The 16,318-nt window shown below is 41.3% G+C and overlaps 1 protein-coding gene across 1 annotated transcript in view; it reads right to left on the reverse strand.

Annotated features, from left to right (window-relative positions):
• Positions 1–3,734, reverse strand: part of LOC309558475 (tryptase gamma-like) — a gene marked incomplete at its 3' end in the record, with an annotated part of 28,924 nt that extends 25,190 nt beyond the window's left edge. Inside the window, exon 1 of the mRNA XM_082261546.1 lies at positions 3,619–3,734. Coding sequence (XP_082117672.1) covers positions 3,619–3,644 — 26 coding nt within the window. The 5' untranslated portion in view covers positions 3,645–3,734. The remainder of the gene's footprint in view (positions 1–3,618) is intronic.
• Positions 3,735–16,318: the final 12,584 nt, after the last annotated feature.

Genomic DNA, 16,318 nt, shown 5'->3' on the forward strand with positions numbered 1-16,318 from the left:
ATAGGAGCGACACAAGTCACTCCGACTTAGAAAAAGGGTCCGGAGCTTCTTTGGGGCGACCCGGAGCGACCTGCATAGACTTCAATGTTATGAAGTCCATGCCGGCCACTCCGAGGTCGCGGTGCGAGCAGCGCGCCGCGACCTATGAGGTCGCCCGGCAAAGTAGCGTTGCCCCAGTGTGAACGGGGGCTTAGGATCCAAATCCCATGTGACATTTAGTAGCCTTCAGAAAGTACTCCATTCATCATATCATGTAAATAAATAGAGTGGGGGCACATAGCGTAATTCCGCAACACTTTAATGGAATAAAATAAAACACAATAGCCCCTCTCTCCTCCAGGTTCTACTTACAAGAGCAAGCTGAAATGAAGGCATTTAGCAAAAGCATGCACGCTCTATGACCCCCGCTGAAGCTATCCCATATCCACCAGGAATCCGTAAAGTGACCAAGCGTGGCATCAGTAGTTGGCGACCGAGCACACAAGCCCTGACGCGTTTCGTCGTAAAGGACTTCCACTTCAGAATTTATTGAATGAAATACAACTTGGTCATAATGTGTTCTCTGTCGATGGACTCTATGTACACACACCCAATGGTATGAACTTAGGCAGGATCATCAGAGTTTACTGAGATGCTAAGTCACAGTAATCTTTACTGAAGGCTTAGAAGTGGAATGCAATTGTAAGTATACATGTGAGACCTAAAAGGTTAAAAAAAAGTTTAAAATAAAATGAATAAAAGGGCAGATATTAAAAAACACAGAATAATGCAGCTCTGTATTGATTAATACATCATTACATGCATTTTTTTTTAAATGCAAGCAGTGAAAGCACCTGAATTGGTATCAGCCTCTTATAGTCCCTCTACAGCAAAGCTCGGACTTGGAAAAAGATAGGCAGTACAAGGACAAACCAATCATGAAGCATGCTGAGAGAGATGAGCCTATCACGGTGCTGCTACTCCTTCACTGCCCAGTCACAGGTTGAAGGCGGGTCCATGACAGCATAGGCTCAGAAGAGATGGGTTGATTGATGCTGGCCGTAATTTAACCTAAAAGGCTGAACACATCTAGTGCCAAAAAAAGAAGTTCTTTTGGGAATGGCAATGGATTAAGGGTGAGTATTGCAGCAAAGCTGCCTTTTATATCCTTTTATGAGCGCTTTCTTTTTTTTTTTCTACTGGAGTTGAACTTTAAAAAAATATGTTTCCTTTGTCTTTATTTATTTGTTTATACATTTTTTATATTTTAGACCCCTACCCTATGACGACTAAAGACAATATTTTTGCGCACTATCCATGATAATAATCATGCATGAGGTGCAAAAGGAGAGTTTTGATGTAAATATCAACACACAAAGTCTTAATCCACAACCGGATTACATGCAGGTAGGTGGCAGTACAGGGGCAACAGGTAGAACCATAACTGAAGGTCATGGTCCCAATAAAACAGACAGGCAAGCAAAAGCAGAGGGACAGGATCCTGGAACTGGTAATCAGGTTACAGACCTAGACCCCGCTTAGTTCTAGGCAGAAATAAATTTAAAGAACCCTTCATATTGTCCCAAGTGTGCTCCTAATATCCAAATGCTGAACTATAAGTTTAGGGCAGTGATGGCGAACCTTGGCACCCCAGATATTTTGGAACTACATTTCCCATGATGCTCATGCACTCTGCAGTATAGTTGAGCATCATGGGAAATGTAGTTCCAAAACTTCTGGTGTGCCAAGGTTCGCCATCACTGGTTTAGGGTATTGGTATAGGCAACTTTTCACCCTTCTCTATTAACCCACAGTAAATGAGCATAAGAACTCAGAAGTGGAATGAAGATCCCGATATTAGAACTCACACTTGGGCTTTTTGGTGATGTAAACCAATCAATGTAACCAGTGTAAAGCGCTGCATACATTGATCGTGCTATATAAGTACCTGTAATCCATAGAAATAAATAAATCAATGATGATCAGTGAGGCACACTTGGCAGTTTTAAAGTGGACACTGCTTCAATAAAGATGTCCATGACTAATTTTTAGAAACATTTTTCCGCTAACTTGTATACTTCATAGGGAGAAACTCAACACTGACTTAAATCACTTACCATCTAAACAACATTTCCTAGATCAATGGCAACCATTCATGGAATCCACTTTATCTGCTGCCGATATTCAGCTTCTCTGTCAACCTTTCAACCACAAGGCGGGCCTACAATCACCTCAAAGCTTCACACCATGACTCTTCTTTACGGCGACCATGGCTTTCCTCCAGAGCCTCTTATAACCATATCTTCCCTCTCCATCCTCTCCCCTTACTATGATCCATCCAGTTTTCGTCTTCCCTGTTTTCAACAATATTTCTGTAGCACCTTCCTAGGTAGGTGCTAGGTAAAGCACAGTTATGGCCCTGTTCTGCTCATCAGGGGGGTCTGATCTGTTAGTTGAGCCTGTCACATGTTTCCAAGTGTGATTCACTGGGACTGCAGCCAATGAGGGAGCTCATTGGACAGTGGAGGAAACCTAGCCAGTGACACACTCTGTTTTATGTCAGTTCCAGTGGGAGGGCATTCCTGCAATGCATCCTGGGATTGCACATAAATAGGGGGGGGAGCATGTGACAGGATGTCTTTGGGTGGGAAGCCAGGTCCCAGGAGGAGGGTGATGGCTGTCTCTCCTCCTGTCGCAGAGGAAGGTGGTCCAGGCAGTCGGCCCGGGGACCAGGGGATGAGCTGTGCTGTGGAGGATCCAGTGTGTGTTGACCAAGTGGAGCTGTGGGGCAGGATTCTTCTGGAAAACCAGTGTTGTGAGTACTCAAGATCTGCCCAGGGGTCTGCCTAAGAGAGGGGACCACTCCAGAGAGATCAAGGGGATCAGAGAGCCAGCTAACCCGGGATGTTGCAGTAAAGGGGGTGCCAAGTTGTGAAACCCTGAAGAATAGGGAATAAAGAGGGCGCCAGGAAGGGCCCTGAAGTGTCTCAGCAGTACAGTCTGCACTACAAGTCGGCTACCTCAGGAAAGAGTACCTTAGGGAGCTTAAAGGACTTTTCACAGTCAAAGGTGAACGTAAAGTCAGCGGCATAGCCGTGATCAGCATCAGTCAGCATTAATCAGCGTCAGTCAGCGCTAACCAGCGTCAATCAGCAATTCTGTATAGTCCCTGCCTATTTGTGCATAGTTCAGTTGTTGGAGTATCCCACTCATCCCTTCTTCTATCCAAGTTCTCAATAAACCCTAAAAACCAAAGAAACTGGACTGGTTCTTGTCTGAGGTAATCACACTTGGAAACATGCTTAAATGTCCTACTGTTGATAATGGTAACCCAGGGGAACCCACACTCAGCAGCTCCCATGGGAGTAGTGCTACACTTCTATGATCATTTCATATGTCTATTTTCTACATTGTTCTCCATTCTGTCATTGTTTTATAACCAATTTGATGCTCTGTTTCAATCTACTGTACATTTCTGTACAGGCGGTTTGGGCCCTTTTACCTGACGCCCTCCTTTGTTTTGTATACTAAAAACCCAATAAAATTTGTTTAAAAAAAAAAAAGGAACATTTTTCCAAAAGCAGAATGATTGGTGCCTGATGGAAGAATTGGTATATAAAGGTAACATGTTATACTTACTAGTGGATGCAATGCGCTGCCGTCATAACCCACTCCTGTGAGATCAGGGAGCCTCCGCATAAATATGTTCCATTTGCTTCATTATCTAAAACAGCGACCTGCCAGGGCCACTCCCCATCCAAGGAACTTGTACCACCAACTATCCGACTGGACACCAAGGGGGATCCGCACACTGAATAATCTGCAGCACCGAAAACATTGCCGGCTGACACAAGCAAAAAAAGTTGAATTTTTTTAGCTTCCATAATAAAATATATACATAAATAATACACACAAAAAAATGGAATCCTTTTTATTGGTATGTGAATAAACAAATTTAAACCCACGCTACTGAATGAATAGGTGACTAGATAATAGAGTGTAAAGCGTGTATGCAGCTGCTGCAACACTAAGCAAACCTTAGGTGAAAGTAATGAAAATCAAATATATGCAGCGTTAGCATTAGTGGTAATACTCAAGTGAAAATAAATAATGATAAATATTCAATTCATCACACACAAAATATATAAATAAACTCTAGGGTGATCAAAGTAAAGTGCTCAAGTGCTGTAAATTATTATAAAAGTCAAAATAAAAAAAAAATTTCTACCACGTGAATATATAAAAAAATAGTCCTTAATCGTGATCCAAAAATAAGGTGCTGAGGTGCCAGAATATATAAAGTGCTTCAAAGTGATAGGTGCCCCTCTCGGTTCCCCACTCACCAAATTGCCAATAAATAGAAGCCTTGAATAGTACAGTAACCCTTGTTGCCAGGATCTTTAGGGAAATTTCTCCATATAACCTTTGATGTAAATAAATGGGTCCGCTTCCGCTTCCACCATTAAATAAAAGAAAGGCCGTACATGGTGAAGTAAGTATAAACTATTTTATTCCAACCATATGGCCAAATGAATACTTACAAACAGATAGATCGTTATGGCATATACAGAGAAAACTCGTATTCGCAGCGCTCGGCGTGCGTTCCACGAGCAGGAAGTTCCTGACCGGAAGTGACGTTCCGTCCGCAACCGGAAATACGTCAACGCGTTTCACCGTCAATCACAGCGTTTTCAAAGACGAAAAAAGGTCTTTGAAAATGCTGTGATTGACGGCGAAACGCGTTGACGTATTTCCGGTTGCGGACAGGACGGAACGTCACTTCCGGTCAGGAACTTCCTGCTCGTGGAACGCACGCTGAGCGCTGCGAATACGAGTTTTCTCTGTATATGCCATAACGATCTATCTGTTTGTAAGTATTCATTTGGCCATATGGTTGGAATAAAATAGTTTATACTTACTTCACCATGTACGGCCTTTCTTTTATTTAATGGTGGAAGCGGAAGCGGACCCATTTATTTACATCAAAGGTTATATGGAGAAATTTCCTTAAAGATCCTGGCAACAAGGGCTACTGTACTATTCAAGGCTTCTATTTATTGGCAATTTGGTGAGTGGGGAACCGAGAGGGGCACCTATCACTTTGAAGCACTTTATATATTCTGGCACCTCAGCACCTTATTTTTGGATCACGATTAAGGACTATTTTTTTATATATTCACGTGGTAGAAATTTTTTTTTTATATTGACTTTTTATGATAATTTACAGCACTTGAGCACTTTACTTTGATCACCCTAGAGTTTATTTATATATTTTGTGTGTGATGAATTGAATATTTATCATTATTTATTTTCACTTGAGTATTACCACTAATGCTAGCGCTGCATATATTTGATTTTCATTACTTTTTATTGGTATGTCTACTTTCAGTGGATAAAAATTCTCAGGATTTATTTGGCGTAAAAGATTTTGATGACACAAATTTTAGCCACATCTATTCAACACCAAACCCAGTCACATTTTCTTTTATTTTATTTTTTTTTTTAATGTCAACCAGACAGAGTTTAATTTACATAATAGAACTTAGGTGGCAGAATACACCTCATCCTTGGTGTTGCCCTCTCAGTAATTGTTTTCATCACAAGATGTTCTCAGTCTACTGATTTAATTGACTCCCAGCGTTCATCTATCTGGAAGACTGAGATAAACTTGTGAATGAAGAGCGTCACCACAACACCCTTCATTCACATAGGGGAGGTGGGGTGCGGACATTGTCATGTCTGTACAATTAAAAACTGCCCACCACCAGGAGAAGATCTAAAGAGAAAGAGGACCCTACACATCATGTAGTCAAATCCAATATGAAATTGTTTGCACTGTACCATTTTTTTTTTTTTTTAAACAATAATCGTTATTAATTTTTTTTTTTTTTGTACAACATGAACATATAGAATACAACAGTTGACACACACAAAAACCCCCATCACACAAAAAAAAATATATAAAAAAAATAAATAAATACATTTCCCCTCAACCTATCCTTCCATTACAGACAAGATTCCATATTATTTGTATCTTTACACACTATACCCTATTGTCTCCTCTAATAAAAGAGGTGAAAAACAGGGAATCATATCTGGATAAACTAGCTAAGGTTTCCATAGCTTAACAAACTTTTGTTAAGCTACTGTATATATATATAATATATATTTGCTGGATCTGTTGGTATTTTAGGATCCATAGGAATCTGGAGATCGAGTACCTTATTTATTATACTCAACGATTCTTGCACTGTACCTTTACATCAAATTCATTACATCAATATATGAAAATATATGAAACCTGCAATCACCAACATAGTGCAAAAATCATAGTCCATAAAGTCCACCAAAATTATTATGTTAATTATTATATAATCAAGTGACTATTAAAATCGATTGACAATCCACTTGCATCACCATTGCTATGTAGACATGTGTGATTAATTTTATTATAAATTGAAATTCAGAAATGTATTCAAATGTCCGAATCAAAATGGTAAAAAATGGAAATGAATTCAAAATATATTATAACAAATCAAATTATCTTAATTTAAAAATTAATTTATATTCATAAACAAATTTGAATTAAAATTTGAAAATGAATTTGATGTAAAAAAATTAATTTAAATTCGAATTTGAAAATTAAATCAAATTTGAAATGGAAACATATTGCAATATTTACAGTAAATATTTATAAATGTGACAGAAATGTTGGAGATGCCAGGGTTCAACAGGAGATTTCCTACATATCTGGTGGGATTGCCCCCCCCCCCCCCATCCACTCTTTCTGATCAGTTATCCACAAACAAATAAAAAAAACTCACAACATACGCTCTAGACTTTACACCGCCACAATTCCTTCTGCACCATAACGGCCCGTACACACGTAGCAATTGTCGGCCGTAAATATTCGGCCAACGTCCGATCGGCCGATTGTCGGCTTGTTAGTATGATGCTTCCGACAACCGACTGCGACTTTTCGGCCAAACAGAATCTGGTGTGCATTCTATAAAATTTTTGTTGGCCGTCACCAGAACAGCCGATTGTTCGTCAGTCAGTACAGAATTTGGCCGACAAACAGCAGATGAGCAAGACTGGGCATGCTCAGAGAAGAAAAAACACACGAAAAGTTAACCATCACATGACATCACTTCTGCAGTCGGCTGTTGTTGGCCGACAAAATTTGTGTGCAGTCTTTAGCACTTTTCTCTGTACAAGTGTTTGGTTACTCATTATTTACTCAATTTTACCACGATTCACTATTGTATTCACTAATCTTTTATTCAATAAAAATTGTTTTGGAAAAAAAAAAAGTGAAAAAAAAATGATTCCTATTTAGGCTGCTTTATAGAATAGAATAGAATAAAATAGAATAGAACAAATATAGACATCTTCCAAAATTCAAATAACGAATATAAAAAAGGAATCCGAATAGACAAAACAAATTCCAAAAATGAATCATTCTAACATAATAAATATGACTAAACAAAATGAATAACTTACTGCATAAATCAGAAACAAAACAAATGTTTCTGTTGTGCACTAAGAATCAGCCTCTTACCAAAAGAAAAGACCCCAAAAAAACAGGATGTATGGTATGGATGGCTACCTCCGACCCAATCTGCCTACACGCAGGTGAAAACGGAGTCCAGTTATATTATTTACATTAAGGAAAGAATCCTGTCCATAAACCCACCAGGTACAGCAATCTAAGAATTTTATGTAGAATTTAAAATTTTTAACTAATATTTTTGAAGTGAAGTGTTTTATTGCTATTGTAAAGAGTATCCTGATACATTTTGTTGTATGTTGTATGTATACAATCACAATAAAGTATACCTTATATATATATATATATATATATATATATATATATATATATATATATATATATATATATATATAGATATATAGATATATAGATATATATAGATATATATATATATATAGATATATATAGATATATACACACACTTACAGAAATCTCTTTTCCTCTAGACATTAAGAGTGCCCCCTTGTCCTCTGTGATGACCTCAAAGTGAATAACTCAACACCAAGTTCACTATATGGACCCCTTATGTATTTATACATGTTGATCATATCCCCCCCCCCCCCCCTATGTATTTATACATGGTGATCACCTGTACCTGTGAAGTTTCAGCTCTGTAGCATGTCCAGAACCAGAAAAAAAAGATAGTTTGTATTATGTCATTTATAGAACAGGGATATGGCTTCTCTATTTTTACACCTATATATATGTAAGTGTAAAAATACATACAAGTATGTGTGTATATATACCAAAAACCCCCAAAAACCCCCAAAAAAATGCCTGCAACAACACACCTGGGCATTTTTTTTGGCGCTAGCATTTTTTTGGGCATTTTTTTGGGTTCTTTGGAGGCAGGCAAAACATCTGAACTTGTGAATACGGGTATATATACACACATACTTATATGTATATATACACCTAGACATATATAGGTGTGATAGTAGCAGAAATCTATGCTTGCGCTAATTAAATAATTAACATTAATATGGCTCTGCTCCTATAACACCTATATATGTGTAAGTGTAAAATACAGATGTTTTGCCTGCCTCCAAAAACCCCAAAAAAATGCCTGCAACAACACACCTGGGCGTTTTTCTTTTGGCGCTAGCGTTTTTTTGGGCATTTTTTTGGGTTCTTTGGAGGCAGGCAAAACATCTGAACTTCTGTATAGGGGTATATATGTACACACACCCTTATATGTATTTTACACTAACACATATATAGGTGTTGTTGGAGCGGAGCCATATAAGTGTTAATTATTTAATTAGCGCAAGTATAGTGTTCTGCTCCTTTCACACCTATATATGTGCAGGTGTATATATACATACATGGGTGTGTATATATACCCCCTATACACATGTTCAGATGTAATGCCTGACTCCAAACATGTCCTCAAAAAATCCCTATCAACACCTGCAGCCAAAAAGCAGGCTGACCGGTGAGAAGCCATATTAGTGCTCTGAATGTGACATAAGAGAAACAATGTTTTCTCTATTGCGGTCACCCTGATATGGAAGGGTTTGGTCACCCTGCCATAGCAGTCAGTGTCAGTTCACCCTACACTACACTACGGTCACCCTGGCACTTCACACTTTCCCTACAGAAACTAATTTTTTGCATCTAACTAAAGTGTAAAAGAGCGCTTTAACTACACTAGATATCCCTTTCCTGACACTAATAAATGCTAAATGACACTTTTGAAGCAAATTTAACAGAACTGCTTCCACTCTCTTCCATGTCCCTGTATTACAATGCTAGGAATTTGCCGGGGCTATTTTATATACTGGGGGGAGTATTCACAAATGATTGGTCTAGGGACCCCCTAGTCACTCCAATCACATTCCTAGCATTCTCCTGCCCCCTCAATTGGCTTTTACTAATGGTTCTGGTCCAATCACAGGCTTTTAAAGACCATTTCCTGTACCATTGCACTTTGTTCGGTTCTGGTTGCCGAATTCCGAACTTTTTGGGCAAAAAGTTCTAAATTCGGCCGAACCTCGAACAGCCAATGTTCGGGTCGAACCAATGGTCGACCCGAACCGTTCGATCATCCCTAATCCCTAAATGGTAGGCACACCAGTCTGGAGCCACTTACAAACTATGACAGCATCTGCAACGAGGAGAAGAATGTGACATGGCCAGTCCACACTCAAAAGGGAGGCTTCCTAAAGAGGGGTAGGCAGAGTCCCTGCACTGTACCTACTTCTCTGGAACCTTTCCCTACCTCTAAGCACTGTCTCTGCCAGATGAGGATTCTGTCCCTATGATAGCCACTCTCATAAAGTGCGCCAAAGTGCAGCAGAGTCTTAAATAGACTCTACCTGACCCAAGATGGCTGCTGGAGTCACATGGGCCATCCAGTCAGACAGCTGTCTTCTTGTGACTGCAAGAAGTCATAAAGGAACCAAGTTCCTTACAACTTCCTTCCTCTTCTGCATTGCCGCATCACCTGCAGTGGGGAGTACAAACTGCACCTGCCTTCACCTGAATGTAAAAGCTGGCATTGTGAGACACAATAATCACAATGGAAAGTATGTGGTGGACATTGGGAAAATCATGAGTAGAGGCTTCAGAAATGTCCCAAGCTGTAACATTATTAGGGAACCGGATTCTGGATCCATGGCCTTTCATCAGGGTGGAGGGGGAGAGGTACTGTGAGCTTTTATATAAGGTCACGAGGAGTGGAAAAATGGCACCCAAATGCCCAAATGTGCTGGGTAGTATGAATGAACTGGGACAAGATAGGACTCCAGAACGAGCCAGAGGAAGCCATCATTTTTATCTGGCTCAATGATGAGCTTTCCCTTGCCTGCTCTGTGTTTTTTCAGAAATATCATCTGTAAGTGGTCACAGAGCTACTGGCCATTTGACAGCTCTACATTTACATCAGACTCTGTCACAAGCTTGACATCTCAGCCATCCCGTGACCTGATGGCCTGTGGGGACTTTTTACGCATTCTTATAGAAAATTTAGAGTACCAAAGATTGTTGCTGCCTCATGAGTGCATGCAGTTTTAAGGTTTGACATGTTGGGTATATCTTGACTGCATAACCTCATCCTATAAATTGCATTTGTGCGCCTAAAATAAAATTTAATGCATTTTCACTGAAATTTTGCACTTTATAAACTGTCAATTCACTAATATTGTGTGACATAAGAAATTGGAACTACAACTTTTTTATTCTCTAGGGCACAGGTGTCAAACACAAAGCCCGCGGGCTGAATGCGGCCCCCCAGGCCGCATTCGGCCCTTGCACCTCTCCTGCAGTTGCGGCACCCTTCTTGTCTCTGACCTCACCTTGTCTCAGTAGTCAGCAGCAGAGAGGACAGAACTCCTTTGCCAGATCCTGCACTCCTCTGTACAGCTTTAGAAAGGCTTTTCTTTGGCTCCCCCCCCCCCCATCCTAGCAGTCGGCAGCAGAGAGGATGGCAGAACTCCTCCTACAAATCCTGCACCTCTCTGTGCAGCTGCAACACCACCTTAAAGTAAAAAACGAAAAATGGTGCGCTTCAAAAAATATTACAACCTAATACATGTGACAATGCGTAAACAACAATGTGAATTCAAATAAAAAAGTCTCTCCAAAATATCATGTATAGTGAAAGTCTTTCAAATATTGATTGTCCACTTCAGCTATAAAAAGCATGAATGGTAGGCAAGTCCATGATGCAATGATGGTGACTTGAGCATAAACATGCAACAAAACAAATTGTGCTTGGGTGGCCTCTTACCACAAAATAATCAAATTGGTGACTTCTGAAAATACAAAATGGTGATGTGGTGAAATAGTGACAACCGGTGGTGAAGATGGGTACTTACCAGATGATCGGGAGATATAAGATTTGAACTGTTTAGGCCAGGGATCTCCAAACTACGGCCCTCCAGCTGTTGCGGAACTACACCTCCCATGAGGCATTGTAATACTCTGACATTCACAGACATGACTAGGCATGATGGGAATTATAGTTCATGAACAACTGGAGGGCCAAAGTTTGGAGACCCCTGGTTTAGGCAGAAGATCCAGTATCTAGAAGAACTAAAGTGGAGCACTCTATCGTTAGATTCTCATGGACCAATCCACTCCGGCAAATGAGAAAATCTGGTGCAGCTCAGGGCAAAAATTGCCCGGGAGATGATTCTCAAAGGAAGAAGAGAAAGGCTGATACTACATTAACCTTAAAACAATATTTATTAAAAAGCAAACACTTACATCCGCTTTCAGATTTGCACATGCAACAGTAGCTTGTTGAATCGTCACAGCCGCCTGCAGAACGGCATGTGACAAAGTGACAGCGCGACCAGCTCCTTCCGACGTGTTTCCACTTACGGGTCATCTACTGGGACTGGAGCTTGCAAATCTGGGACTGCAACTGCACTGGGACTGGGACTGCAAATCTGGAAGCGGATGTAAGTGTTTGCTTTTTGGGGGGAAGCTTATGTTTTACTTAGCATGGGGGGAAGCAGTGCCGACATTCGGCGAGTGTTGTCTCATGTTGAGGGCATATGGCCTGGTATGGTTCAGTGGTTCAGGAGAAGGGGCTCACTTATCCTCCCTTCTATTCTGGCCTGCATGCTTCGATTAGGGTCTGGTATGGATTTTGGGGGGAACCTCACGCCAGGTTTTTTTTTTGGCTTGGGGTTTCCCCTTACAATCCAGGCCAGATCAAGGGGCCTGGTATAAATTTTGAGGGACACCTCAAGCGTTTTTTGTTTTTGGCATAGACTCCCCCTAAAAATTCATACCTCATGAATATGCATCCCCGCTGACATCAGGGAAGACTCATCATTGTTGGGTAGCCAGCAGGAGCTGACTCCTTAACAACTAATGGCTCATCCCTGCTGTCCGAAAGCAGCAATGGGTCGCAGTAGTACCACACATTAAAAAATGTATCAAAATCACGTAGAAAATCCTATTAAATTCTCACTGCACTAGAGTGAACCTAGGCTTATAAATGTCACCGGTTACCAGGGAACTGAAGATCATTGTTATCTGACTCAGTGATGAGCTTTCCCCTGTCTCACCTCACTGTGTTTATTCAGTATTATCAGTTGTAAGTTGTCATGGAGCTGCTGTGCTGACCATGGGACAGCTCAATATTTAAGTCTGACTCTATGACAAGCTTGACATCTCAGCCAGCCTTTGTCTGCCATTAATGCAACATCTTACTAAAAAGAACCTAACACAGTATTATTAGGGGACTTTTTCTCCCCTATTTGATAAAAAAATGATTTAGTAAACAAAAAAACACCTAAAAAGTGTAAAAAAAATAATAAAGTTGTGGTGGTGTCTACCTTTGAAAACATCGGCGTCACTACACATTACATTTCACCATGCACACCAGAGTGAGGGCAATAATTCTAGGGCCATAATAAGAGTTAAATGATAAGTTGACCTTTACAAAAAATCTGTAAGGTGAACTTACCCTGCACCCCCTTCCTCATCCCCCTGGTCCCGCTGACCTGAAGTCCCGTGATCACCGATGTGAGACATCAGATTGCCGCTTTACCGGTCCAGGGATTTGTAATCTCCTAAATTTACCTCTCTGCATGTATGGATAAGAGGCATTATAATTGGTCGGCGCTGCCCCCTGTCCAATCAGAACCTGCCTAGCCCATCCTATCAGTGCTGGAGAAGAGCAGAGAAAGCCGCAGGGATTTCAAATCCCCGGACCGGTAAAACGGCAACCCGATGTCTCACAGCAGGTGATCACAGGCAGGGCTGCTGTTAGAAATCACAGGGCCCGGTGCAGCCTACCTACAGGAGGACCAGGATGAGGAAGGGGGAACAATGTAAGTTTATCTCACAGATTCTTTGTAAAGGTCAACTTACACTTTAACTGATGACCTGTAAAGGCATTTAAAGCGCCCCCTACAGAAAATTTTGGGTACCAAAGTTGTTTCAGGGGCACATGCAATGTTAAGGCTTGACATGTTGGGTATCTTTTTACTCTGCACAATCTCATCTTTTATATTGTATCGAAAGTAGTGCAATATGATGTATGGCGATAGATAGAGTGCAAGCTCCCTGGTGTAGTATGCTTTAATAAAACACAAAAAGAAAGAAAAATGCATTGATATGGGATACCATGTCACAGGGTTTGTACACAGTCCTCTGTTCTTCTCTGTAGGTAGAAACCGAACATCCAGGTATCTGCAAGATGACCTAGGCTCATCAGTCTGAACACAAGCCCCATCCAGCACAGAACTATCGGCACGTGTCATGCAGAGGGGGCAGTCGCTCCTAGACCTTGGAAACAGTATTGTAAGGGCTGTGATATTATGGCATAAATTAGTAAGAATTGATAAGGCTGGCAAAAGTGTAATTTTTTTTAAATTTAAACTGATATTTAATGTTTCAGTCCAGATAATTTAGAGCACTTTTTATTTTATTATTATTTTATTAATGTTTTCTTTGAGCTGTACCACCTGTTAAAACTTTGGGTAGGCGTAGGCTAGTGTAGGTATCTAAGGGGTTAGCTTTACTGAGTGCTTTCTGTCCTTAAATAGGAGCAGTAGAAGAAGCTGGTTTGTCTTGACAAAGGAGGGGTCACACCCCGGAAACATGTTGTCCCAGCAACAGGTGTAAACATCCTCCCTAATCAGCTGACAGATCTGTTTCCGTGGTCTTGGAGACACTGCACCCTCTGCTTGACACGTGACGAAGGTTCTGTGCTTGATGTGACTTGTGTTCAGACTGATGAGCCTGGGTCCTCTTGCAGATGCCTGGATGTACTGTTTCTACCTACAGTGGAGAGCAGAGGACTGTGTACAATGCCTGTAACATAGTATATGTAGCACTGCCCCCTAGGGAGCTGTTGAGATTGGATTCCCCTGGGATACCCGTAGCAACAGTCCATAGAAACTTGTCACTTTAACACTTGGCTCAGTCAATAAACAGTCCAGAGAATGTTGGTTTTTGTGTTTTATTTTAGAACTGGGATGGGAGAAGAGATGAGTGGGATACCCCAACTTGAACTATGCACAATTCTGAGGACAACTAACTGCAGTGTGTGCGGCAAGGCCGCTGCTTCACCTTGCCACTGAAGTGAAGATAAGAGCATGAACTCTTGTTTAGGTTACTCTTCAGGGTCTAACTTGGCTTAATATGGTGCTTTGGGGCATTTTCTCCTTTTTTTGTCCTTGTTTTTCCTATATGCTATTTTTGCCATATGAGTACCACTCATCTGTAATTGTTACCAGTATATGAGTGAGTGGGTTTTCATTGATTCTTTTGATTAAAACCTTCATTATTCTTTCCATCCCCTGCTGTTCTTTGGTCTAACTTAGCACCCCCTTTCTCACTTGCTAGGTGTGGGCTGACCTCCTGTCCGCTGACACTCTACTGGAGCGGTCCCCTTCTTGGGCAGACCCCTGGCAAGTTTCCCGGTACTTCCCTGGGTTGCTCTGCCTTCAGCTCCACTGGTCAGCATCCACCAAACTTCCCGGCTCAGCACCACAATCCTGGTCCACTAAAAATGACTGCCTGTGACCACTTTCCACTGTGACAGGAGGAGAGACAGACGTCACCCTCCTCCTGGGACCTGGCTTCCCACCCAAAGACACCCTGTCACATGTGCTCTTGGCTTTTATAACATATCCCAGAATGCACCACTGTTTGTGCCAACCCACTGAGATAGTCATAAAAGCCTGTGTGTCACTGGCTGGGTTTCCTCCACTGTTCAACATGCTCCCTTATGGGATACAGTGGGGACACTGCCTCAGCCCAGATGAATCACACCCTGAGCACATGTAACAGGCCTAACTACTGATCAGGCTCCCCTGATAAGCAGATGGAGCAGACTATGATTTACCTGCTACCCCCCTGTTAAGTAGACAGAGCAAACTATTCTCCCTGCCTAGAACCTATCTAGGAGGGCGCTACATATACAATGTGAATCATTAAACCAAGTATTGGTACTTTTGGCAGTGTGGGTGGTGCCAAGTCCTGCTGGAAAAGTAAATCAGAATCTCCATAAAGCTGGGAAGCATGAAATGCTCTAGAATTTCCTGCTACAGGGCTACAGGACTTCTGACTTGATAAAACACAGTAGACCAACACCAGCAGATGACATGTCCCCCCAAATCCTCACTGACTGTGGAAACTTTACACTAGACTTAATGCAACTTGGATTCTGTGCTTCTCCACTCTTCCTCCAGACTCTATGATCTTAATGTCCAAATGAAATGCAACATTTTCCACAGTCTGTGATGATTTGGGGAGCCGTGTCATCTGCTGGTGTGTTTTATCAAGTCCAAAGTCAGTGCAGCCCTCTACCAGGAAATTCTAGAGCACTTCATGCTTCCCTCTGCTTAACGGCTTTATGGAGATGCTGATTTCTATTTCCAGCAGGACTTGGCATCGCCCACACTGCCAAAACTACCAATACCTGGTCACATGATCATGGGATCACTGTGCTTGATTGGCCAGCAAACTCGCCTGACTTAAACCCCATAGAGAATCTGTGGGGTATTGTCAAAAGGAAGATGAGAGACACCAGACCCAACAATGCAGATGAGCTGAAGGCCGCTATCAAAGCAACCTGAGCTTCCATAACACCTCAGCAGTGCCACAGGCTGATCGCCTCCATGCCACGCCACATTGATGCGGTAATTTCATACAAAAGAAGCCCCGACCAAGTATTGAGTGCATACTATATTGTACATGGACATACTTTTCATTAAGCCAACATTTCTGTATTAAATACCTTTTTTTTTATTGGTCTTATATAATATTAAAATTTCCTGAAATACTGAATTTTGGGGTGTCACTAGCTGTAAGCCATATTCA

This window comes from Pelophylax lessonae, assembly GCF_965119305.1.
Source record: "Pelophylax lessonae genome assembly, chromosome: 6".
NCBI lineage: Eukaryota > Metazoa > Chordata > Amphibia > Anura > Ranidae > Pelophylax > Pelophylax lessonae.